General features: G+C 56.4%; 1 protein-coding gene across 3 annotated transcripts; it reads left to right on the top strand.

Annotated features, from left to right (window-relative positions):
- Positions 1-7550: 7550 nt before the first annotated feature.
- LOC105478685 (Meis homeobox 3) lies at positions 7551-25807 on the top strand. Of its 3 annotated transcripts, none has more exons than XM_071087287.1 (13): positions 7555-8050; positions 9996-10168; positions 10371-10530; positions 10631-10681; positions 13613-13663; positions 13898-13996; positions 19121-19232; positions 19421-19569; positions 21564-21640; positions 21856-21914; positions 22022-22105; positions 22436-22505; positions 25389-25807. In XM_071087287.1, the coding sequence occupies exons 1-12, from the start codon at positions 8039-8041 to the stop codon at positions 22483-22485; spliced, it is 1077 nt and encodes a 358-aa protein (XP_070943388.1). In that variant the 5' UTR covers positions 7555-8038; the 3' UTR covers positions 22486-22505; positions 25389-25807. The 3 variants fall into 3 exon arrangements, with proteins under 3 accessions (XP_070943389.1, XP_070943388.1, XP_070943387.1); XM_071087286.1 differs by having other exon boundaries at positions 7557-8050; positions 13847-13996; XM_071087288.1 differs by lacking the exon at positions 22022-22105 and having other exon boundaries at positions 7551-8050; positions 13847-13996.
- The last annotated feature ends 430 nt before the right edge of the window (positions 25808-26237 follow it).

Raw genomic sequence — 26237 nt, 5'->3', positions numbered from 1 at the left:
GAGTGAGACTCCATCTCAAATAAACAAATAATAAAGGTGGTGTTGAATGAGCAGGTCACCCTGTGGACAACGAGGTCTCAATCCTGCTGGGGACCTCTCAGGGAACTCTGGAGTTGCCCCACCTGAAGACTTTGGGTTATGTATCCACTAACTCCTGTCTGATGGTGGCCCAGGACTCCTTTAGGGGTGCTCACTTCTACTGCTTCCCACCCTGGTCTGGAACGCATTCAGGGAAGGGTCGCAGGTACCAGCGTGAGAGATGCTGTTGGGTCCTGGGTGGTATGAGTGGGTCAGAGACAGCCTCTGCTATGATTACCTCCCAGAACGGGGGTCTCACTACCTCCCTCCTCCAGTAAGGCAATGCGTGGGCACCAGCACAGCACTGACCGTGCCCAGGTTGCCCTCTCTTCTGGCTTGATGCCCCCAGCTCCCTCCTCGGCCTCTCCCAGGGAATCGGGAAGGGCTGGTACTGGCACCTCCTCCACGTTCTGCCGTCCCCCCGAGGATTGAAATCAGACACTAGGGAGGACTTCCAGGCACACGTGGCCAAGGGAGAGAGGGATGGGGCCCCAGGCTTTGGTACCTCCCAAGGTACCTCCTCACTCTCTCCTCGCCACGTTTGCCTCCCGTTCGTTCCCTCCCTGCAATTCTCTCCCTGGGAAGTGCGGGGAAGGGAATGCCATGGGTGGTGGATTGAAAGGGGTGGGTGGGGTCAGTAGAGGGGGAACACGATGGTGGAGGGGGTGGAGAAAGGGCACAAAAAGAGGAGGGGAAGTTGGAGAGGGGGCAGAGAGCCAAGCACAAAACACAGGGGCCGGAGAGGCAGCAGAGACAGAGATACAGACAGGATGCAGAGAAGATGCAGACGGAGGAAGCCTGGAGACTCAGAACACAACGCAGGGAGCAGGGCGGGGCGGGGGTCGCAGGGCGGCAGGGCAAGGCCCTCACCCCATTCCCAGCACACAAAGCCAGTGAGGCCAACGCTGAGGGTGCGCTCAGACACCAGGGATTAAAAAGGCACAGCTGGGCCGACAGAGCCCATGGCAGACAGAGGGACACGGACAGACAGGGAGAGAGAGACACAGAGAGAGAGGGAGAGACCGAGAAGGATGGAGAGACAGAGAGAGATGGAGAGACAGACAGAGAGGGAGAGACAGAGAGAGAAATGGAGAGGCAGAGAGAGAGAGAGAGAGAAATGGAGAGACAGAGAGATGGCGAGACAGAGAGAAATGGAGAGACAGCAAGAGGGAGAGTCAGAGAGATGGAGAGACAGAGGCAGAGAGAGAGATGGAGAGACAGAGAGGGAGGGACAGATGAAGAGACAGAGACAGAAGGAGAGATACAGAGAGAAATGGAGAGAGAGAGAGAGATGGAGAGACAGAGAGATGGAGAGACAGAGAGATGGAGAGACAGATGGAGAGACAGAGAGAGATGGAGAGACAGAGAGATGGAGAGACAGAGAGAGATGGAGAGACAGATGGAGAGACAGAGAGAGATGGAGAGACAGAGAGAGGGACAGAGACAGAAAGAGACAGAGTTATAGAGAGATACAGCAACAAAGACAGTGAAGGAGACAGAAACAGAGACAGAGTCAGAGATGGAAAGAGACTCAGTGAGAGAGAGACAGAGACAGAAGGAGAGAAGGAGAGAGGGTGAGGAAAAGAAGGAGGAGGAGGAGGAGGACGGACAGACCAGAGACGGGACCCAGAGGCACAGCGAAAAACTGGCAAAGGAAAGCAGATTCCAACAAAAAAGACAGAGAGGGCAAGGAGAGATAGAAATGGAAGGAAAAGGGGGAGAGAGGGGTCTCGGTGGGAGCCACAGCCTGTGCCCCGCCCCCCGCCCAGGTCAGGCCAGGTCCTCCCCGCTGCTGCTGAGCCGTGGCTAATGGTATGATTGCTTGGTGGGGCGGGAGGAGAAGGGGTGGCAGGCATTTGTCAGGGCCGGTGACAAATGAGCCACCGGAGTCCGGGCTCGGGTGATGGATGGCGCGGCCGGTGGGCGGAGGGGCGGGCGCGGGGGTGGGGGCCCCCGCCAAGATAAATGTTTCCTTCTCCTGGAGCTGGGCCAGGCAGTGGGAGGATGGGGAGGGGGCGATGTATTTATGACGGGCCCGGGTGGAAGAGAGGGGGGAGCCAGAGGGACAGAAGCCCAGCGGGGATACGGTGGGGGGGGGGACCAAGCGGGCACAGGGAGGTGGAGAGAGGGAGAGGAAAGGAGGGAGAAGACACAGAGGCCCCTGGAGAGAGAGATCAAGATGGATAGAAAGAGAGATAAGAAAGACAAGACAGAGAAGACATCCAGACAAAGAGACACAGAGATACAGAAAAAAAAAAAAAAAAAAGGACAACCAAGAGACAGACAGACAGACACAGTCCAGGCGGAGATGGAGACAGAGATGGCCTGTCTTTTAGGATCCCTTCTTCCCCCACCCTCCTGAACAGATTCTTAGTTAGAGCGAGCCTGGAATGAGGAGGAGGAACCACACCTGGGCGCCCAGAAGGAGGCAGACAAGACACAGAGCTGTTGATAAAGAGGGAAAACCGAGGCAGGGGGCTAGCAGGCCCAAGAGAGAGGACAGGAAGAACCCAAGGTGGATCCTTGCTCATTTGGTCTGCTCCTGCAGGCTTTCAGAGGGGATCCTGGGGACCACTGAGGATCCCCGGCGGGCGTGGCTGCCTGGTGGGCATAGCCCCAGCGGTCGGTGCTAAAGGCTGGGGCACTGAGGGGCCGGTCCGCTGAGAGATCGCCCAGCCTGTGCTGGGGAGACCCGCGAGGTCCCCCAGATCTACTCATAGAGGGCTCCATGCTTCCCGTCTGTAAAACAGGTGCAGGGCAGGGCTAGAGGGCGGAGACCCCTGCAGGCCGGGAGCCACTCAGCCGGGCAGGGAAGACGCTTCCAGACACTTTCACGGAGAGGCCCAAGCACCACCCTTGAAGAGCCACCAACGGAGGCAGCCGCTACGTAGAGACACAGGCACCCCCTCCAGCACCAGGCCTGGCTGCCACCTGCTCCCTCCCCCTGGGAACAGAAGGGTCCCAGGACTATTGAAGGGAGACAGCCAGGAAAAGGAGAGTGGGAGAGAGACAGAGAGAGAAAGAGAGAGAGAGAGAGAGAGACAGAGAGAGAGAGAGAGAGAGAGAGAGAGAGAGAGAGAGAGAGAGAGACAGAGGGAGGGACAGAGGGAAAGATTGGAGGAAGAGCCTCAGAAAGCCGGAGCCTCCCCTGCCTCCTCCCTCTGTCCGCGCCCGCATCCTCCCCCAATCAATTTCTCTCCCAGACATTCTTAATTCTCCCTTCCCAACATCTCGTCTCTTTCTTTAATTGAGAAGATTTATGCTTCAGAGTCCAAGCCCCCTGCGCTTGTTTGCGGGGTGGCAGGGACGACTCCGGGGTCTCTATTGGAGCTCCTGTCCCCCACTCCCTCCCCCTCCTGTCTGTCTCGCTCTGTCTGCACCTCTCTCTCTCCCCGCACCCCCGTCTGTCTCTGTCTCTCTCTCTCTCTGTTTGCCTTTCTCTGAATCACACCCGTCATTGGAATTACCTCCCTCCCCACCCCAGTTAAGCCCCGTCGCCATCCCAGGTGCCCCTTCCCTCCCTTCCTGCTCTGTCCACGCCCCCGCACCACTGGCCGTCAGATGAGGCCGCACCTGCTCCTCTAGGTTTCAGAATCAGCCTGGGCTAAGGGGACCTTAGCATGCACCCCCAGCACAAAAGCAAATAGAGGCAGGGACTCCTAACCCTTGCATCCTTCACCCCAAGTCTTGGCTGAGGGCGAGGTGGGGGTGGGGCAGACCAAACAGCTTTGTGTCTTTAATTAAAAAGTGATTTAAATTAATTTTCTGCTCCAAAACCCCTATCTGGGGTGCGCCGGCCTTGATGAAGGGAAAGGCCTCCAGACCCCTTCCCCTCCGACTGCCTTAAAGGGCCAGCCTCACCACAGGAGAGTCACGGGGGGGCAGAGCCCGCCGGCATGGGGACCCCCAGACTCAGCCAAGACCCTGAGTCCTGGCACCTTCTAGCTTAACTGTTTCTCTATTATCCACAATCCCCTGCCCCCAGCGCGCATTGCCCATCCTGCCTAGGGGGGATCGAGGCTCAGAGAGGGGAGAGTCTACGGTGGGACCACACTCCAGATTCCCAGGTGACCCCTGGAGATGGCCAGGGAGGGGGTCCGTGGTGTGTCCAGGGGGCTCGGAGAACAGAGAGCCGGAGAGAGAAAGGACGGGAGAAGGGGAGAGAGACAAGGAGACAGAGACTGGGAGAGAGGGAGACTGAGCAGGAACCCCAGCCCTGGGTAGGAGAGGAGGGACCTGGGGGCACCAGGGCCACAGTCTCTTCCTCTCCTCCCTCCACAGCCTGCCCCTTCCCCACTCCCACCGGGAAGTGCTGCTGCTGCCCTAACCCCAATCCCTCATGCTGTAGCTCTGTACGGCTCACCCTGGCTCACCCCCTATCCCGCTCCTTGGTGGTTCTGTTTAATTTCCATAAGGACAGGAGGGCAGAGAAGCAGGTGGCAGCAGAGGTAGCACTGTTGATGACAGTCTTGAACTATGTCCTTGGAGGGCTGCCTCCAGCCCTCTCTCAAGGTCTCTATTTCCTTCTGTCTCTGGGTCTCTATCCCTCTCTCTCTGGGTCTGTCCCCCTCTCTCTAGGTCTGTCCCCCTCTCTCTAGATCTGTCCCCCTCTGTCTCTACATCTCTGTACCCCCACCCCCATCAGGGTCTTTGTCCTCCGCTCCCCGCATCCCTGTCCCCTTCTCTCTGGATCTCTGTCCCATTCTTTGGCGCTATTCCTCTGGGGTGACTTTCAGGATTTTGTGGGGGGTCAAGTGTCCTTCTGTGAGAATGGGATAAAAACTATGGGCCACTTCCCTGGGGGAAAAACACAGAGGCACCCAGTCCACAATTTCCCAGGGAACTTTCCCCTGGGTTCACAGGTCTCCTGACAGCCACCTGCACACCCCCGCGGGAAGCTGAAGACACCAGGGACTAAAGACCCCCCAATGTAAAAGATGCCACGGGGAGAATGAATCCAGGGGTCGCCACCAGCCCCCTCGCCCCCTCCCTCGATAGCCTCTTAGATGTTTCCTGGACACACCAAGCACCTTCTGCTCCCCCGACTTTTCCAGGCTTTGCACCTGCAATTCCCCCTGCCCGGAATGCTCTCCCCAGGTGTGTGCACGGCTCAGATGTCCCCTCCTCTGAGGGCTGTCCCTGTCCAGCCTGCAGAAGCCGCCCTCCCCACACCGTTCTTACACAGCTTAGCTTGGGAGCACTGGCCATCTCCAGGCACTAGTTAGTATTTATGCATCCATTTACTCGACTACCCTCCCTTTCTACCCATCCCCAGGGACAAGTGAGTGCCATAAGACCAAGAAGTTTGCCTTTTGTTCCCTGCTATGTCCCCAGAAGGTGCTCAAGAAGTTGCTGCTGCATGAATCTTTTTCTTGATCTCAGAACCTCAGGTTGAAAGCTCGCCTTAGGAATCCGATGAAAGCCGCGGACTTGCCCTCCAACACCTTGTGTGGGGGCCCAGGGTTTACCCCACAGACTGCAGGTTCCAGGGACTCCCTGAGAGCAGCTGAGGGGGCTGCAGGCTCAAGATAGGGGCCCAAGACGGCAGGGGGCCTCCAGTACCCACCACATCCAGAGACAGAAACAACACACATAGTCACTCCTACACACCACACACATAAAACACACACACCACACAGGTACACACACACACAAAAAAAACACCACACGCACACCACACAGGTACACACACACACCCCACACACACAAAACACACCACACGCACACCACACACACCCTACACACAAAAAACACCGCACACCACACAGGTATGCACACACACCCAACACACCACACACACAAAACACCATACACCACACAGGTACGCACACACATGCCACACACACACCACACACACAAAACACATACACCACACACCCACCACACAACACACAAACACACCACACACCACACAGGTATGCACACACACAACACACACCACACACACAAAACACACACCATACAGACCACACACACCACACATGCAAAACACACACCACACACAAAACACACTACACACCACACACATGCAAAACACACACCACACACAAAAAACACACTACACGCACACACAGGTACTCACACACACAACACAGGTATGCACACACACAGGTACTCACACACAACGCGAGTATGCACACACACACCACACACACACAAAACACACACCACACATGCACACACCACACACACCACCCAAAACATACACACACCACACACATGCACACACCACACACACAAAAGCACACCACACATACAAAATACACCACACACACACGCACACACCACACAAGCACACCACACATGCACATCACACACCACACACAGACACACATACCACACACACAAAACACAAACAGAAAACACACCACACACAGGCACATACACACCACACACAATGCACACACACATGCAAGCACACAACACATACACCCGACACACACACACACAGGCGCAGGCACAGGGGCCCCTGTCTCCTAGAGGAGGGAGGGAAAGGGGTGAGGGCAAGAAGAGAAACTAAAATCTAAGCGCTGGCTTCCTTCCGGCCTCCTGTCCTCTCCTCTGATTCTGTCCCATAGGAGAGAGCTGGGGAAAGGGAGAAACAGAGAAACAGAGAGGTGAGGGGGGAAAGAGACAGAGAGAGAGAGAGAGGTGAAGGGGAGAGAAACAGAGCGAGTGGGAGTTGGGGGTAGAGAAACAGAGGGAGAGAGAGATGAGGGAGATAGGTAAGGGGGGAGACAGAGAAACGGAGAGAGAGATGGAGGAGAGGGACAGACACACAAACAGAGAGACGGGGAGGGGGGTAGAGGTGGGAGGAGGGAGAAACAGAAAAAAACAGAGAGAAACAGAGAGAGGTGAGGGGGAGGAGAGAGACAGAGGGAGAGAGGTGAGGAGGAGAGAAACAGAGAAAATGGGAGGTGGAGGGGAGACAGCGAAGAGAGAGAAACAGAGGGAGAGAGAGAGGTGGGGGGAGAGACAGAGGAGAGAGAGGTAAGCGGGGAGAGAGAAACAGAGGGAGAGAGGTTGGGGGTTGAGGGAGAGACAGAAACAGAGGGGGAGAGAGGCGGGAAGAGGTGGGAGGAGAAACAGAAAAAACAGAGAGAAAATGAGAGAGAAAAGAGACAGGGTGGAGGGAGGGGGGGAGAGAGACAGAGACAGAGGTGGGGGAGAACTCGAGACAGAGGCGGGTGGCTGCCGGCAAGGGGAGAGGGAGACCCGGAGCGGGGTGGGGGGGAGAGCGATCCGGAGCGAGCGCGGCGGGCGGGGCGGGGGCCGAGGAGGACGCGTCCCAGGGCGACTCCGATACAAAAGCCGCCGGGAGAGGCCGCGGGCCCGGGCGGGGCGGGGCGCGGATGGGGAGGGGGGAGGGGGGAGGGGGGGAGGGGGAGGGGAGGGGGAGGGGGAGGGGAGAGGAGGGACCCGCAGCCCCAGCCCCGCCCCGCCCCGCCCGGCCGCGCCGGCGGACAGTGGGTTAAGCATCTCCGCCGTGGAACTTCCGGATGTGACCACAGAGAGGGAGAGACCGGGAACGGGGAGCGCGGCCGCCAGCACCCCCGAGCCGCCGCCGGAGCCCCCGCCGCCCCGGGCTGCCCCCAGCCCCTCGCGGTCCCCGGTCTGTCCGTCTTGGGACAGTTCGATTCCCTCCGAGCCCGGGGAGGGACGGGGGGGCCCAGGGGAGGGGGCCTCGGGCGCCCCGCCCGCGCCTGCTGCCCCCGCCCCAGCGGCGATGCGCTCCTGGCCGTGACCCCCGCTGGGGGCGGGGGCCGGGGTCCATGCGCGGAGTCCCGACCCGGCCCGGCGCCTGCCGCTGACGGCGGCGGGGGTGGGGGAGCGCGCGCCCGGCCTCCTGCCCACCCCCTGGCGTCGACACTGCGGGCCGTCTGGGGCTGCGGCCCCGGGCTGCGCCCTCCCCCGCGGCCAGGCTCTGGAGGGACCCGGGAGCTGCCGCCGGCCTCAGCCCATGGCCCGGAGGGTAGGTCTCAGGGCGGGGACCCCGCGCCCCGGCCGCTTCCGCACCCCCCGTCCCTGCATCCCTCCTCTCCGGCGCTGGCCCCCCATCAGCCCATCCGTCCTCTCCACCACCTCTCTCTTGCCCCTCCCTCCGCCCCTGGGTCTCCCAGTCCCTCTGTGCTCCCTCTCTGCCCCCAGGTGTCCCCTCTTCCTGCCCCTGGGCCTCGCCTCCTCCCCACCCTTTAGCTTCTTCTCCCTGCCCCAGTCTCTCCCTACCTCTCTGTCCCCCTCTGTCTGCCCCAGTCTCCCCCTCCTTTCTGCCTCTCTGTCCCCCTCTCTCTGCCCCGGGTCTCCCCCCTCTTTCTGCCTGTCTGTCCCCCTCTCTCTGCCCCGGGTCTCCCCCTGCTTTCTGCCTCTCTGTCCCCCTCTCTCTGCCCCGGGTCTCCCCCCTCTTTCTGCCTGTCTGTCCCCTTCTCTCTGCCCCGGGTCTCCCCCTCCTTTCTGCCTCTCTGTCCCCCTCTCTCTGCCCCGGGTCTCCCCCCTCTTTCTGCCTCTCTGTCCCCCTCTCTCTGCCCCCGAGTCTCTCTGCTCTCTGTCCCTGGGCTTCCTCCTCCATCTCAGCCGCCCCCACCTCACCATCCCCCTCCTTTTCTGCCCTCCTCCGTCCTTCTCTTCGCTCTACTTTTGTTCCAAGCCTCCCCTGCCTCTCCAGGGCTAGGAGTGGGACAGGGGTGGGAGGGGCGGTCTCACCAGGCTGCTGGCCCCAGGGAGCCTCTCTCCCTGGGGATGGGAACGGGCATAGGAGACGGGGGAGGAGGTGCGCCTCCGCTTTGGGGGTTCTGGGTGGGCTGTGGGGACCGAGTTTGGTGAGTGTGCCATGAGCAGCGGGGAGCAGTTGGATTCAACTTCAGGGCACAGGAGAAGTTAGGAGAAGAGGAAGAGGGAGAGAGTGGGACACGCAGAGCCAGAGTGCCCAGCCAGGCGAGGGTCGGAGGCAGGAACGTTCTAGCCTCTTCCCAGGGGAGTCCTGCTGCCTCTTTGAGCCTCCATGTCTTCATCACTGAGGGATTTGACCTGACCTAGTGAAAGGTGCCCCAGGCTTCCCAGGTGCATGGTTCTGTGATGACGGGATGCGGGTATCCCACCCCATAATGGTGTTTTTCTTGAGTGCGAAAGTGTGTCTCAGTGGTGGTGCCTAGTGACCCTCTCCAGCAACAAGTGCTCACAGCGTGAGCCAGGCCCTGTGCTAAATGCCTCGTTCATTCATTCGTTCATGTGCTAAATGTCTCAATCATGCATTAATTCCTGTGCCTGGTGTTGGGCTGTGTGTGTGTGTGTGCGTGTGTGCATGTGTGCGTGTGTGGGGGGGATTTGGGTGTGACTGACACACGAGCGTGCACATGGGTTGGTGTGTATGGCTGTGTCTCCGTGTGTGGTGGATTCACGTGGTGAGTGGGGTGTGACATGTTGTTGAGACTTACTCTAAATGTGCATATCTACCAACTGTGAAATGGAATAGAAGACGGGGAGGCTTCGTGTGTGTACTTTGTGTACAACAATGCGCGGTTCCTGCAGGAGGTGTCCATGGATTTCCCTCTCTGTCTGTCTCTCTCTGTCTCTGTCTCTTATCTCTGTCTCTGTCTCCATCTCTGTCTCTGTCTCCGTCTTCTCACGCCACTCTCTCCATCTCTCTTCCCTCCCAGCCAGACCCTGCCGTCTCTCCCTCTGGGTCCTCCTGCCCGCATGTCAGGAATCTCTGCCTGGATGGGGTCCTCACTCCCACCCAGACAGCTCCGGGGGACCTGGAGGGCTCAAAGGGGCAGGGCTCAGACACTTGGGGACCAGAAGCAGGTTTCTGGGACACAGAGAGGCATCTCCTGGGTTCCAGGATAGAGAAGCTCCTCAGCTGAGTCTCGGGGTGCTGACCCCTCCCTGGGGCTCCCCCTTCTCTTCTCACCTTCGCCCAGTACGATGAGCTGCCGCACTACCCAGGCATCGCGGATGGCCCCGCAACCCTGGCTGGCTTCCCAGAGGCAGTGCCCGCAGCACCAGGGCCCTACGGCCCACACCGGCCTCCCCAGCTGCTGCCCCCAGGCTTGGACAGTGACAGCCTGAAGAGGGAGAAGGATGAGATCTATGGGTGAGTGGGGGCCGGTCTCAGGCTCCTGTCTCTCTCTCTGTCTTCTGTTTCTTTGCTCCCTGGGTCTGTTTCCGTCTCTGTGTGTGAGTCACCGTCTCCTCTCCCGGTCTCTTGTCCCCTTCCCAGCTGTTCTGCACCTTGCAGCCCCTCCATTCACCCCCCCAGCCTCTCCCTCGACCTCTCTCCTTTCCTGCCTCCCCAGACACCCGCTCTTCCCCCTCTTGGCCCTGGTCTTTGAGAAATGTGAACTGGCTACATGCTCTCCCCGTGACGGGGCCGGAGCTGGGCTGGGGACACCCCCCGGCGGCGACGTCTGCTCCTCTGATTCCTTCAACGAGGACATCGCTGCCTTCGCCAAGCAGGTGAGCACCCCCCACCCGCCAAGCACCGCACCGGAGAGCCAGCGAGGAGGGTTGGGTGGAAGGTGGGACATCCCCTGCTGGCTTCTCTCTTCCCTCCCAGGTTCGCTCTGAGAGGCCCCTCTTCTCCTCCAACCCAGAACTGGACAATCTGGTGAGACCCAAGCTCTCCCCCACTCTCCCTCCTACGATGGGTCTCCTGTCCTGACTCCCCATCCCTGGGGTTGGTTGAGGGGGTGCAGAGAGGAGGCCACCTGGTCCATGTTCCCAAATGGCCATGATTGTTGCCCACATGCCATGTGGTACAGCCTAGAGTCTGAGAATGGGACCCATGGCCCGAGTTCAAATCCCAGCTCTGCCACTCACCAGCTGTGTGACCCAGGGCAAGTCACTCTGCGTCTCTGTGCCTGGCGTCCCGTCTGTGACGTGTGGCTGGTAGTAATTTCTGTCTTGGAGGGCTGCTGTGGGGATTTAATGAGTGAATGCAAGTCAAGTGCATGGGATAGCACCTGGCACAGAATAGGGCTGAAAAAGTGTCTGATGTTCCATCCGTCAGAAGAATAGTACCCATGCCAAAGTGAGCGCAGGGACTGCTTCCCAAGGAGAGGAGGCTGGGTGCGGCAGCTCACACCTGTAATCCCAGCACTTTGGGAGACCAAGGCCAGGAGATAGCTTGAGGCCAGGGATCAAGACCAGCCTGGGCAATGTAGTGACACCCCATCTCTACAAAAACATTTAATTAGCAGGGTGTGGTGGCACACACCTGTGGTCCCAGCTACTTGGGAGGCTGAGGTGGGAGGATCACTCGAGCCCCAAGAAGTCGAGGCTGCAGTAACCCTTGATCAGCTCCACTGCACACCAGCCTGGGCAACAGGGCAAGACCCTGTCTCTCATAGATAGCTAGAAAAAGAGAAAGAGGCCAGTCGCCGTGGCTCACACCTGTAATCCCAGCACTTTGGGAGGCTGAGATGGACAGATCAGGAGATCGAGACCATCCTGGTTAACACAGTGAAACCACATCTCTACTAAAAATACCAAAAAATTATCCGGCCGTGGTGGTGGGCACCTGTAGTCCCAGCTACTCTGGAGGTTGAGGCGGGAGAATGGTGTGAACCCGGGAGGCAGAGCTTACAGTGAACCGAGATCGTGCCACTGCACTCCAGCCTGGGCGACAGAGCAAGACTGTCTCAAAAAAAAAAAAGAAAAGAAAAAAGAGAAGAGAAAGGAAAACACAGGGAGGGAGAGAAGGAGAGAGGGAGGGAGGGAGGGAGGGAGAGAGGGAGGGAGGGAGGGAAGGAAGGAAGGAAGGAAGGAAGGAAGGAAGGAAGGAAGGAAGGGAGGGAGGGAGGGAGGAAGGGCTGGGTGCAGTGGCTCATGCTTGTAATCCTAGCACTTTGGGAGGCCAAGGCCGGCAGATCACAAGGTCAGGAGTTCGAGACCAACCTGACCAACCTGGTGAAACCCCCTGTCTACTAAAAATACAAAAATTAGCTGGGCGTGGTGCACTCGCCTGTAGTCCCAATTACTCAGGAGGCTGAGGCAAGAGAATCGCTTGAACCCGGGAGGCAGAGGTTGCAGTGAGCCGAGATCCTGCCACTGTACTGCAGCCTGGGCAACAGGGCAAGACTCTGTGTCAAACAAACAAAGAAAGAAAAATAAAGAAAGAGGGAAAGGAAGAAAAGAAAAAAGAAAGCGAAGAGGCCGGGCACGTTGGCTCACGCCTGTAATCCCAGCACTTTGGGAGGCCGAGGCAAGTGGATCACCTGAGGTCGGGAGTTTGAGACCGGCCTGGCCAACATGGTGAAACTCTGTCTCTACTAAAAATACAAAAATTAGCCGGGCACAGTGGTGCATGCCTGTAGTCCCAGCTACTCAGGAGGCTGAGGCAGGAGAATCACTTGAACCTGGGAGGCGGAGGTTGCAGTGCGCTGAGATCGCTCCACTGTATTCCAGCCTGGACGCCAGAGCAAGACTCCATATCAAAAAAGAAAGACGGCCGGGCGCGGTGGCTCAAGCCTGTAATCCCAGCACTTTGGGAGGCCGAGGCGGGCAGATCACAAGGTCAGGAGATCGAGACCACAGTGAAACCCCGTCTCTACTAAAAATACAAAAAATTAGCCGGGCGCGGTGGCGGGCGCCTGTAGTCCCAGCTACTCAGGAGGCTGAGGCAGGAGAATGGCGGGAACCCGGGAGGCGGAGCTTGCAGTGAGCCGAGATCGCGCCACTGCACTCCAGCCTGGGCAACAGCGTGAGACTCCGTCTCAAAAAAAAAAAAAAAAAGAAAGACAAAAAAGAAGATAGAGAAGAAAGGAGGGAGAAATACCCCAGCTTCTCCCATCCTTTGCTCCCCAAGCTCTTGCCAGGGCTTCCTATTGGCCAAACCCTTTGGCAAAGGGCTCTGGGAAATGTAGTTTGCAGGTGGGCGGGGCCTGGAGCTGGGGGCCAACAGGCAGAGGGTGGGAATTCCAGTCGGAACGGCTCACCTTAGCTCTCCCTCTTTGTGATGGGGTTTTGTGTTTTTTTTTTTTTTTGAGACGGAGTCTCGCTCTGTCGCCCAGGCTGGAGTGCAGTGGCCGGATCTCAGCTCACTGCAAGCTCCGCCTCCCGGGTTTACGCCATTCTCCTGCCTCAGCCTCCCGAATAGCTGGGACTACAGGCGCCCGCCACCTCGCCCGGCTAGTTTTTTTTTTTGTATTTTTTTTAGTAGAGACGGGGTTTCACCGTGTTAGCCAGGATGGTCTCGATCTCCTGACCTCGTGATCCGCCCGCCTCGGCCTCCCAAAGTGCTGGGATTACAGGCTTGAGCCACCGCGCCCGGCCTGTGATGGGTTCTTTTTCGTCTCTTGCTACTCTTGTCTCTACCTCTGAATCTAACACCCACTCTTTCCTTAATTTTGCGCTGCATCTCTGTTCTCTTTCCCCCTCTGCGCCTGGTGTCTTTGTCGCCCTGTCCCTGTCATTTTATCTCACTCATTCTGTTTCTCTGTCTCTCCTCTCTTCCTCCTTCTTTTCCTCTTCCTTCTTCCTCCCTTCTCCCTCCCCCGATTCCCTCTGTCTTCCCCCACCTCCTATCCCACGTTTTCAGATGATCCAGGCCATCCAAGTGCTGCGGTTCCACCTGCTGGAGCTGGAGAAGGTGAGTGCGTCTCACCCCCCAACAGCCTCACTTGCCCACCTCATCCCACCCCATCTTGTCGCCTCTGCCTCCCACCTTCCGGCTCTCTCCCCACTGGAGTTGAAGCAGAATGCTGCCCCCGCCCCTGTGCACCCCAGCCCTGCCCCCCCGGGTGGCCCCCCCAGTACCCCGGTGCCCCCCCAGGTCCACGACCTGTGCGACAACTTCTGTCACCGCTACATCACCTGCCTCAAGGGAAAGATGCCCATCGACCTGGTCATCGAGGATCGGGACGGCAGCTGCAGGGAGGACTTCGAGGACTACCCAGCCTCCTGCCCCAGCCTCCCAGACCAGGTGGGCCTGGGACGGGCACCAGGCATATGGCCCTGCAGCCACAGCTGTGCCTGGACACTGCATGAAGGCGTATGCACACTACACAGCCTCAGACGCAGCCACAGTCAGCCTGATCACAGGGCACGCATATACACACAGCCACAGACCCACTACACAACAGCTGTGCAGACTCAGATGCGGCTGGGTGACGGTGCACACACATGCACACCAGCAGCTGCAGATGCCACCCACAGACTCAGCTACACCCACACAGGTCCACACACAGCCACACCAACTCAGCAACAGCCATTTCTGCTCATAGCTGGACAGTAGCATCCACCGTGTACTCACACACACACCCCCAACCATACGACAGCAGCATAGAACACACAGCCGGGTTCTGCACGCCGTTCTCAATTATGTGTGTGTCCACCACATACGCACCCCCGCTCCAGCCACACAAAACAGCCACACAGATGGACATAGAGCCCAACAGCCCGAGGTACTGCCTGGCAAACTCAGATATAACCACGCTTGGGCCCGGACTGACCACGGCGCCCTCTTGCACACACGTGACCCTGGTCACATAACAGTCGGGCTGCAGCCGAGATCGCGCACACACACCACTCACAGCCACATGGCCCCAGACTCATCCACACAGACTTGGAAATAGACTCAACAGGCTCAGATGGGGCCACAAAGAAACCCAAAGAAGCAACTCAATAAGGTGGCACCATCTCAGATTCAGCCTCACTACAGTTTTATCCACTTAGGACACCAGACGGCAAACACGCACAGCACAGCACAGCCGTGTGGATCCCGACTCGCCACGGCTATGTACAGAGTAGAGGGGCGAAGCCTTGAGGAAAAGTCACATGAGAGCCACACCCAGGCAATCCTACTGTCAAAACACCTGGCAATGACATCTTTACAGCACACACACACCCACTCCACACCGCCTCAGATACACTCACATGACAACCACCCCACAGCCAGACGCACCCAGACACAGTCCCAGAGCCTTTTTTTTTTTTTTAATGGAGTCTCAGTTTGTCACTCAGACTGGAGTGCAGTGGTGCAATCTCAGTTCACTGCAACCTCTGCCTTCAGGTTCAAGCGATTCCCCTGCCTCAGCCTCCCGAGTAGCTGGGACTACAGGTGCCTGCCACCACGCCCAGCTAACTTTTGTATGTTCAGTAGAGATGGGGTTTCACCATTTGGCCAGGCTGGCCTCGAACTCCTGACCTCAAGTGATCATCCCGCCTCGGCCTCCCAAAGTGCTGGGATTACAGGCTTGAGCCACCGTGCCTGGCCAAGTCCTGGAGCCTTATACCCACTCGCACAGGAATCGCGACAGCAGTGTCACATACAAGACAACCAAACCTTCAAACTGCAGTCACAAAAAAAAAAATGTAGCCTGGTGATAGCTGGGTGCAGTGGCTCACATCTGTAATCCCAGCACTTTGGGAGGCTGAGGCGGGTAGATCACGAGGTCAGGAGTTTGAGACCAGCCAGGCCAACATGGTGAAACCCCGTCTCTACTAAACATACAAAAAAAAAAAAAAATTAGCCAGGCATGGTGGCACGTGCTTATAATCCCAGCTACTCGGGAGGCTGAGGCAGGAGAATCGCTTGCACCCGGGAGGCGAAGGTTGCAATGAGCCGAGATCGCGCTATTGCACTTCAGCCTGGGTGACAGGGCAAGACTCTGTCTCAAAAAAACAAACAACAAAAAAAAAACCCAATAATGGCCGGGCGCAGGCGCGGTGCCTCACGCCTGTAATCCCAGCACTTTGGGAGGCCGAGGCAGGCGGATCACGAGGTCAGGAGATCGAGACCATCCTGGCGAACACGGTGAAACCCCGTCTCTACTAAAAATACAAAAATATTAGCCGGGCGTGGTGGCGGGCGCCTGTAGTCCCAGCTTCTTGGGAAGCTGAGGCAGGAGAATGGTGTGAACCCGGGAGGCGTCAGAGCTTGCAGTGAGCGGAGATCGTGCCACTGCACTCCAGCCTGGGCAACAGAATACGACTCCGTCTCAAAAAAAAAAAAAAAAAAAAAAGAAAACCCAACAACAAATTAGCTGGATGTTGTGTCATGTGCCTGTAATCCCAGCTACTTAGGAGGCTGAGGCAGGAGAATCACTTGAACCCAGGAGGCGGAAGTTGCAGTGAGCCGAGATCTCACCACTGCCCTCCAGCCTGGGCAACAGAGTAACACTCTGTCTCAAAAAAAAAAAAAAGGGTGGGAGGGGGCGTGGTTACCAGAACCAGAGAGAGGAGCAGATTGCTTGACAGCGGCTGAGATTTTTGGTAGAAGAATACAGCTAATCTAAAACCACAGGTTGGGCAGATTTAACCCAACCTTAAACTGAAGAGGAAGTGTTACTGCAGTCCTTATGGGTGAGCTGACCTCCTGGTGCACGGAGCTGGGTGGAGGGTAAATCCTACCGATTGTCGAGTTCCTCAAAGCATGTTGGAGTTTGCATAAAGAAACGACGAGGCTGGCTGCAGTGGCTTCACCCCTGTGATCTCAGCACTTCGGGAAGTCGAGGCAGGAAGATCGCTTAAGCCCAGGAGTTCGAGAGCAATCTGGACAACATCGTGAAATCCCATCTCCACAAAAAATAAGAAAAATTAGCCAGGCGCAACTGTAGTTCCAGCTACTTGGCAGGCTGAGGCGAGAGGATTGCTTGAGCCCAGGAATTTGAAGCTGCAGAGAGCTAAGATTGCACCACTGCACTCCAGCCTAGGTGACAGAGCAAGACTCTGTCTCTTAAAAAAAAAAAAAAAAAAAAGAGAAGGCTGGGCACAGTGGCTCACGCCTGTAATTCCAGCACTTTGGGAGGCTGAGGCTAGTGGATCACTAGGTCAGTAGTTTGAGACCAGCCTGGCCAACATGGTGAAACCCCATCTCTACTAGAGATACAAAAAATTAGCCAGACATGGTGGCACGCACCTGTAATCCCAGCTACTCAGGAGGCTGAGGCGGGAGGATCGCCTGAACCCAGGAGGTGCGGGTTTCAGTGAGCCGAGATCATGCCATTGCACTCCAGCCTGGGCGACAGGGCAAGATTCCGTCTCAAAAAAAGAAAAAAAGAAAAAGAGAAAGATAATATATAATACAGCCCCAGACCCCCTTACCTACAATTCTGAGACCCCTTGGCTACAGTCTCTGAAACTTCAAAGTTTTGCATTTTGTCCCATAAATTTAGTGCAAACTCATTTGGCAGCAAAAACGGACCTGAACTAATGAGGGGCTATTTATAGCCTTTATTTATTCTACTTAGTTAAATATTCATCCATGTTGCTGTGGAAATGTTAATGAGTTTGATGACCAGGTTGTGCCCCAGAGCCTGCCTGGGATGGCTGCGAACTGCATGGTGTATGCGCTGATTTACTGCCTAAAAATGTGAAATGGGCCTGGCGCAGTGGCTCACACCTCGTATCTAAGATTTTGGGAGGCAGAGGTGTGCGGATCACTTGAGCCCAGGAGTTCGAGATCAGCCTGGCCAACATGGTGAAACCCCGTCTCTACTAAAAATACAAAAAGTAGCCAGGCATGGTGGCAGGCACCTGTAATCCCAGCTACTTGGGAGACTGAGGCACGAGAATCACTTGAACCCGGGAGGCAAAGGCTGCAGTGAGCCTAGATCATGCAACTACACTCCAGCTTGGGCGACAGAAGGAGACACTGACTCAAAATAAAGTTAAAAATGTGAAATGTTCTGAATCCTGAGACACCTCTGGCCCCAAGGATTTTAGATAAGATGCCATAGACCTGTGTAAGGTCGTCTTGTTCGAGCCTCTATGTAGATGAACTCATCATTGAATACTGGCCACACTCCGTCATGACTATTTTTTTTTTTTTTTTTTTTTTTTTTTTTTTTTGGAGACGGAGTCTCGCTCTGTCGCCCAGGCTGGAGTGCAGTGGCCAGATCTCAGCTCACTGCAAGCTCCGCCTCCTGGGTTCCCGCCATTCTCCTGCCTCAGCCTCCCGAGTAGCTGGGACCACAGGCACCGCCACCTCGCCCAGCTAATTTTTTGTGTTTTTAGTAGAGACGGGGTTTCGCCGTGTTAGCCAGGATGGTCTCGATCTCCTGACCTTGTGATCCGCCCGTCTCGGCCTCCCAAAGTGCTGGGATTACAGGCTTGAGCCACCGCGCCCGGCCCCGTCATGACTATTATTATCCTTTGTTTTCTTTTTCTCTTGCTTTATTTATTTATTTATTATTATTTTTTTGAGACATAGTCTCACTTTGTCACCCAGTCCGGGCCAGAGTGCAATGGCGCGATCTTTGCTCACTGCAACTTCCGCCTCCCGGGTTCAAGCGATTCTCCCGCCTCAGCCTCCCGAGTAGCTGGGATCACAGGCACCCACCATCATGCCCGGCTCATTTTGTATTTTTAGTAGAGACGAAGTTTCACCATGTTGGCCAGGCTGGTCTTCAACTCCTGACCTCAAGTGATCCGCCTGCCTTGGCCTCCCAAAGTGCTGGGATTACAGGCGTGAGCCACCGTGCCCAAGCCGGCCTAGTTTTTGTATTTTTAGTATAGATGGGGTTTCAACATGTTGGCCAGCCTGGTCTCAAATGCCCGATCTCAGGTAATCTGCCTGCCTCAGCCTCCAAAAGTGCTGGCATTACAGGCATGAGCCACTGTGCCTGGTCCTGTCCTTCATTTTTCCAATTAAAGAAACGGAGGCTCAGAGAGGGGAAGTGACCTGCCCAAGATCACACAGCCAGGAGGGAGGCAGGGACTGGCTTCCCATTCAGGAGTCCTAGCTCCAGAGTCCATGCCTCAAGCCTTAGCACTAACTTTTTTTTTTTTGACATGGAGTCTTGCTCTGTCACCCAGGCTGGAGTGTAGTGGCACGATCTTGGCTCACTGCAACCTCTGCCTCCTGGGTTCAAGCGATTCTCCTGCCTCAGCCTCCTGAGTAGCTGGGACTACAGGTGCGTGCCACCACACCCAGCTAATTTTTTCTATTTTTTAGTAGAGACGGAGTTTCACCATGTTAGCCAGAATGGTCTCGATCTCTTGACCTCGTGATCCACCCGCCTTGGCCTCCTAAACTGCTGGGATTACAGGCGTGAGCCATGGTGCCCAGCCGCCTTGGCACTAACTGCTAACTCTTGTTTTCTAGAATAATATATGGATTCGAGACCATGAGGATAGCGGGTCTGTACATCTGGGTACCCCAGGTCCATCCAGCGGGGGCCTGGCCTCCCAGAGTGGTGACAACTCCAGTGACCAAGGTGAGAATCTTGGGAGGTGGAAAGGAAACATGGGAATCAGCCAGAGGATTGAAGTTAGACTGCAAGTAGGACTTGCAGAAGGGCAGAGATGGCTGGGGTGTGGAGTGGTGTCTTGGGGGAGAGTCCTAGGGCCCTCTGGTCCTCCACTCTTCACTGCCCACACACACAGCATGCCTGCCCTCCCTCAGGAGATGGGCTGGACACCAGCGTGGCCTCTCCCAGTTCTGGTGGGGAAGATGAGGACTTGGACCAGGAGCGACGGCGAAACAAGAAGAGGGGGATCTTCCCCAAGGTGGCCACCAACATCATGCGAGCCTGGTTGTTCCAGCACCTGTCGGTGAGAGCCCTGCTGCCCGGGTGCAGGGTGGGCATGGAGAGAGGGAGAAGGGTGGGCCACAGAGACCAAAACCCCAGAGACGCCCGGAAATGGGAGACTGAGATGGCGGGAAATTTTTCGAGACTCTCTTGGAAGTGGAGAGTTGTGACAGGATCCAGCAGCAGTGAGTGTCACCTGTGTGCAGGTGCTGCTCAGGACACTTAACTCACTAAGTCCTCCCCGCAAACCATCCATTAACCCACACATCAATCACCCACCCACCCACCATCTACCCAGCATACCCTTGGAGGGAGGAGCTACTATTATCTCCATTTAGCAGATGAGGAGGAGACTGAGGAACAGAGAGGTTGGGAGACTAGCCTAAGGTCACACAGCCAGAAGTGGATTCAAATGCAGGCAGTCTGGCCTTAACCACTGCACCATACTGCTTCAAGGACACAGGAGAAAAATAGAGCCAGGAAGAGGCTGAAACAGAGAGACACAGAGACCAAGTCAGAGCAAGATGGAAACAGGGAGAGACTGAGTCACAGAGGGACAGAGACAGACAGAAACTCGGAGGCAGGGAGGGACTGAATCCCAGAGAGAGAGAGAGAGATACAGACAGAGACACACACACACAGAGATAGTGAGACAGAGAGAGAATGTGAGAACCACAGAGAGAGAAATGGAGGGCCAGACACAGTGGCTCATGCCTGTAATCCCAGCACTTTAGGAGGCCAAGGCAGGAGGATCGCTTGAGCCCAGGAGTTCGAGACCAGCCTGGGCAACACAGCAAGACCCCATCTCTAAAAAGAAAAAAAATTAGCCAGGCATGGTGGCACACACCTGTGATCCCAGCTACTCAGGAGGCTGAGGCTAGAGGATCGCTTGAGCCAGGGAGGTTGAAGCTGCAGTGAGCCATGAAGGCACTACTGCACTCCAGCCTGAGTGACAGAGGGAGACCCTGTTTTAAAAAAAAGAGAAAGAGAAATAAAGAAATAGATAGGGAGGGGCCGGGCGTGGTGGCTCATGCCTGTAATCCCAGCACTTTGGGAGGCCGAGGTAGGCAGATCACAAGGTGAGAAGATGGAGACTATCCTGGTTAACACGGTGAAACCCATCTCTACTAAAAATGCAAAAATGTAGCCAGGCGCGGTGGCGGGCACCTGTAGTCCCAGTTACTTGGGAGGCTGAGGCAGGAGAATGGCGTGAACCTGGGAAGCAGAGCTTGCAGTGAGCCGAGATCGCACCACTGCACTCCATCCAGCCTGGGCCACAGAGCAAGACTCCGTCTCAAAAAAAAAAAGAAAGAAAGAAAGAAAGAAAAAGAAATGGATAGGGAGGACTGGGCGCAGTGGCTTACGCCTCTAATCCCAACACTTTGGGAGGCCGAGGCAGGTGGATCACGAGGTCAGGAGATCAAGACCATCCTGGCCAACATGGTAAAACCCCATCTCTACTAAAATACAAAAAATTAGCCGGGCATAGTGGCGCGCACCTGTAGTCCCAGCTACTGGGGAGGCTGAGGCAGAGGAATCCCTTGAACCCCGGAGGCGGAGGTTGCAGTGAGATGAGATCTCGCCACTGCATTCCAGCCTGGCGACAGAGCAAGACTCCATCTCAAATAAATAAATAAATAAATGGATGGGGGAGAGCCACGCAGAGACTCTGACAGATTCAGAGGGGGAGGGGCTGGGCTTTGCTTCCCTCCCCCACGCCAGTGAAGCCCCCTCCTCCATGTCACAGGAGCCCCCCTCCCCCAATACGGTCTCTTTAATCAGATCTGGCCAATTAACCTCTAATTGCTAGAACAGGCGGGGGCTCGCAGGCATGTAATTGTCCCAAGCCTGGGGCTCCCTTGGCCTCCATCCTGGGGAGCGCAGAGACGCTCAGACGCGCCGGCTCTCCCACATGTCTGCCTGGGCTCCCCATCCCCCGGGCCCCTGTGGGCCAGACCTTAGGGTTCAGACTGCGGCCGGCCAGGCAGGCAGAGTGACCCTTGCTGGTGGCCGCAGCACCCGTACCCCTCGGAAGAGCAGAAGAAGCAGCTGGCGCAGGACACGGGGCTCACCATCCTGCAAGTCAACAACTGGTGAGTGGCCCAGGAGGGCCCACGGGCCGGCCCGGGGCGGGAGCCCGGGAGCTGTCCGCGGTGCTGACGGAGACCCCGAGCCCGGCGGAGCCGCTGCCCCTGTTCGCCCCGCCCTGCCTCCCCCGCCGCTGTCCTCCCGGCCCGCTCTGCATTCGTCTTGGCCTCTCTCCCACTCCCTCTTTTCATTCCCCTCCGTTTCCATGACCGCTTCCCAGGTTCATTAACGCCCGGAGACGCATCGTGCAACCGATGATCGATCAATCCAACCGCACAGGTACAGGGGGAAGGCGGGGACAGAGAGCCTGGGGTTCTTAGGAGGGAGTCAAAGCCGGGTCCCGGGCTTCTTGGAGCTCAGCCTGCACCTCTGAACCCCCTTCGCAGGGCAGGGTGCAGCCTTCAGCCCAGAGGGCCAGCCCATCGGAGGCTACACCGAGACGCAGCCACACGTGGCCGTCCGGCCTCCGGGTAAGCCCCGCTGCCTTAGCTAGGCCCCGCTAGAAGATGCCCACCTGAGATTCAATTCAAGCGGAATACAGTGTGTCACTTGCCTAGTGGGGAGCAGGTGATGCCAAGACAGATTTCCTGGTCCCCCACCTTTTCCTTACAACCTCATTTCTTCCAGACTTCAAGCCTAACGCCTCAGAAGGCTCCACTTTTTCTAAAGGGCCAGCACCTTCTTATGACCCAGTCTATCCTGGTAGAGGGATCCCCTGGTGTAGGAAGGGGTGGGGAAGACTTAGAGGCATCTGGGGGTGTCTCTGAAAGACCCACTTACCCTCCTTTCTTGTCTTCCAGGATCAGTGGGGATGAGTTTGAACTTGGAAGGAGAATGGCATTATCTATAGAGGCTGGATGCAGGAGAGGTGTGAGTGTCTAAGGGCTAGGAATTGTGTAATTCTCAAACTTCCATTAGACCTCAGGACTCCAAGCATGGGCACATCCAGAGTAGTGGGTCAGCCTGGGTCCCTGTACTGCGGGTTCCCTGAGGCTTGATGGGAAGATGTTTCATTCATCCATCTGTCCATCCATCCATCATCCGTCCTCCTCGTCCATCTATCCATCCATCTATCCACTCACTTACGCATCCATATCTTTATCCATCCATTACTCAATTACTCATCCACCCACAATCCATCCATCCAAACCTAGTCCACCCACCTACCCACTCAATACCCATCTGACCACACATTCACCCACTTATTCCATTCATCTCTCCACTCACCAACCCACTCATCCGTCTACCTCCACACTGACCAACCACCCACACATCTACCCGTTTATGTGTGCATTCACCCACCTCCCTACCCAGGCATCCACCCATCTACCCATCAACTCACCCATCCATCTACCCACACATCCCATTATCCATATATCCACCTACCCACCACCTTATATCCATCCATCCATACATACATACATACACCCATTCATCTATGATACATGTCCAAACACAAATTAAGCCCTTGGCCGGGCGCAGTAGCTCATGCCTGTAATCCCTGCACTTTAGGAGGCCAAGACAGGTGGATCACCTGAGGTCAGAAGTTCGAGACCAGCCTGGCCCCATCTCTACTAAAAATACAAAAATTAGCCAGGTGTGGTGGTGTGTACCCGTAGTCCCAGCTACTCTGGAGGCTCAGGTAGGAGAATCACTTGAACCCGGGAGGCGGAGATTGCAGTGAACTGAGATCAACCTGGGCAACAGAGTGAGACTCCGTCTAAAAAAAAAAAAAAAAAATTGAGCCCTCACTCCATCCTGACGTGCCTCAGGTAGGGTCTGGATCTTGAGAAGATTCTGGTCTTGTGGGGAAGTTGGCAACCCCAGTGACAATCCAGTGCCACAGTTCAAACAATAAAACATAGTTTCCCCATAGGAGGGAGTCATCAGCTATCTCTGGGGTATCAGGGAGGACTTCCTGGAGGAAGTGGCCTCTGGATGGGGCACTGAAGGATGAATAGGAGTCCACTGCGCAGAGTAGGGAGTAATGTGGAAGGGGGGCATTATTTGACTCTCCCAGGCCTTGAGTCTCCTGTGGCCTGGTATGCTGGCGGCACTTTACAGCATCTTCTCATTTAGTCCTTACCATGACCCTGAAAGGGAGAGACTATTACAGTCTTCATTTCACAGATAAGAAGACTGAGGTTCAGAGAGAAGAGGTCACTTGCACAGGTCTATTTACCCTGCTTACAAAAGCAGGGGGAACAGCATGTGCAAAGGCCCAGGTGGGGAGGAGTTTCCAAAGCACAGATCCGAGTTTGACTCTCTCTGGATTAAACCATTTGTGGCTTCCTAGTGCCATCTGGACAAAGTCCCAATTCCTTAGTTTGGTATCCATCTGTCCATCCATCCCCTGAGCTGCTCTGTGCCCAGCCCTGTGCTGGGTGATAGTGAGGACACAACAGTGACCATGACAGCCCCAGCCCTGCCCTCATGGGGCACAAAGTCCAGTGAAGGGGACAGACCCATCCCCAGATGGTGATGCTCCAGAATGGGCAGGACTGGAATGGTGAAGCCCAGGAACTGGAGGAGCACACAGGGGGTGGGTGATGGACCTGGGATGGGGGGAGGTCCAACCAGGACCTAGAGAGGGCTTCCTGGAGGAGGGGGCATCTGACCAAGACTGGAGGATTCAAGGAGGGCTGCCTGGAGGAGAGGACTTTGCAGGTGAGACCAGAAGAATGGGAGGAGTGAGGCAGGAGAGGAGCGTCTACAGAGGGAATAGCACGTGCCAAGGCCAGGAGAGCTTGGAAGTCTCGTGGCTGTGAGACAGTCCCAGCCCCCTGCACACAAGGAGGAAGTTCTCCTTGGGCTGGGTTGAGGCAGGTGGCCGGACAGGTGGCTAATGAATTCAGGGCCAGCAGAAAGGCCCTGAGAATGAGAGTGGAGGCCTGCACAGGGCTTATGTGTGGAGGCGGGTGCTGGAGGCCAAGCCTGGGAAAAAGAGACAGGTAGGTGTATCCAGGCCAAGTAGGGTAGTGGGAGACTCAGCTCTGCCATGGCCAAGCATGGATGGGGATGGTCTGGAGTGAGTGTCAGGGGACCTTTGGATCAGTAGTGATGGAAGGGCCTTCTCACCCCACTGCCTGGATGCCCAGTGGGCTCTTTTCTCCACTCCTTTCTGTCTCCTTTTCTGTCTCTCCACTCCTGAGCATGACTCACTGTAGCCTCAACCTCCCTGGGTTAAGTGATCCTCTGGCCTCAGCCTCCCAAGTAGCTGAGACTACAGGCATGCACCACCATACCTGGCTAATATTCATTTTTATTTTTATTTTTGTAGAGACAGGGGTCTCACTTTGTTCCCCAGGCTGGTCTCGAACTCCTGGGCTCAAGCAATCCTCCTGCCTCTGCCTCCCAAGGTGCTGGGGTTACATGCGTGAGCCACCGCACCTGGCCTCCTCTCTCTCTCTCTCTCTCTCTGTTTTGTCTATTTCCGTATGACTCCTTCTCTCTCTTCCCATGTCATTCTCTCTGATTCCTTCCAGGTCTCTCTCTGTCCCACTCTGCCTGTCTCTCTCCTTGTTCTCTGTCTCAGTCTGTAGGTCTCCCTCCCTCACCTCCACTCTGATTCTCTGTCTCCCTCTTTCGCATCACTGCGTCTCTTCTCTCTGTGGCCCTCGCACATGCCCGCGCCATTCCCTGCCAGCCACTCTGTGTCCCCCTCACGTTGGGGCTGATGAGGGATGCACAGATAGGCTGGGATGGGGCCAGGCCCCCTCCCGCTCCTGACTTGGCATCTCCTCCTCTCTCCAGAGACCCAGCCTCCAGCTGTGACCCCCAGCCTCACACCTGGTTCTGGTTCCCACCTGGTCCTCCAGCTTCAGGACCCCACCTCCAAAGGCCCCTCTGCTCAACGCCTACCTCCCTAGGGCCCTGCTGGGACATGAGTGCCCACCCAAGAGGCTCTCAAGGACACCGGCAAGGCCTCCAGGCCCTGAGCCCCACTTCTGCCTTCACCTCTGCCTGGGACCTGAGCTGGGCTCCTGGGCCTTGCCAGAAGATGGCGGCTAGGGCCTCGCCGCCGGGACAGAGAAGGGACGGGGTGGCTGGGCAGTCAGGGAAGGAGGGTCGCCCGGATCCGACATTTTGGAGAGATTCCTTCACCCTCCTGTCCCCCCACCTCCCTTCTCTAATTTCTTCTTTTTTTAATGATAAAGTCTTAAAAACACAGAGCCACCAACTGGAGTTCTTGTGTCTATTCCAATATTTCAAATTCTTACCAATTTGAAGCTCATAAGTCACGAATAAGGATACTGATTGGCCGGGTGCAAGCGCGATGGCTCACGCCTGTAATCCCAACCCTTTGGGAGGCCAAGGCGAGTGGATCACTTAAGGCCAGGAGTTCAAGACCAGCCTGGGCAACATAGCAAGACCCCATCTGTACAAAACAAGCAAACAGATTGCCTGGGCATGGTGGTGCACGCCTGCGGTTTCAGCTACTTGGGAGCCTCCCAGAGTGCTGGAATTACAAACAAGAGCCACCAGGCCCGGCCTAGACTCCACCTCTTGACTAGAGGGAACTGCAAAATGCCTGCGAGAGATGTGCGTGCAGGGGAGAATGAAGACTCAGGGCCACGCGTGTGTCACTTTACCAGCTGTGGC

The sequence above is a fragment of the Macaca nemestrina genome, chromosome 20 (assembly GCF_043159975.1).
Source record: "Macaca nemestrina isolate mMacNem1 chromosome 20, mMacNem.hap1, whole genome shotgun sequence".
NCBI lineage: Eukaryota > Metazoa > Chordata > Mammalia > Primates > Cercopithecidae > Macaca > Macaca nemestrina.
Note: the sequence above shows the minus strand (reverse complement) of the source record. Positions and strands in the feature narration are given on the sequence as shown.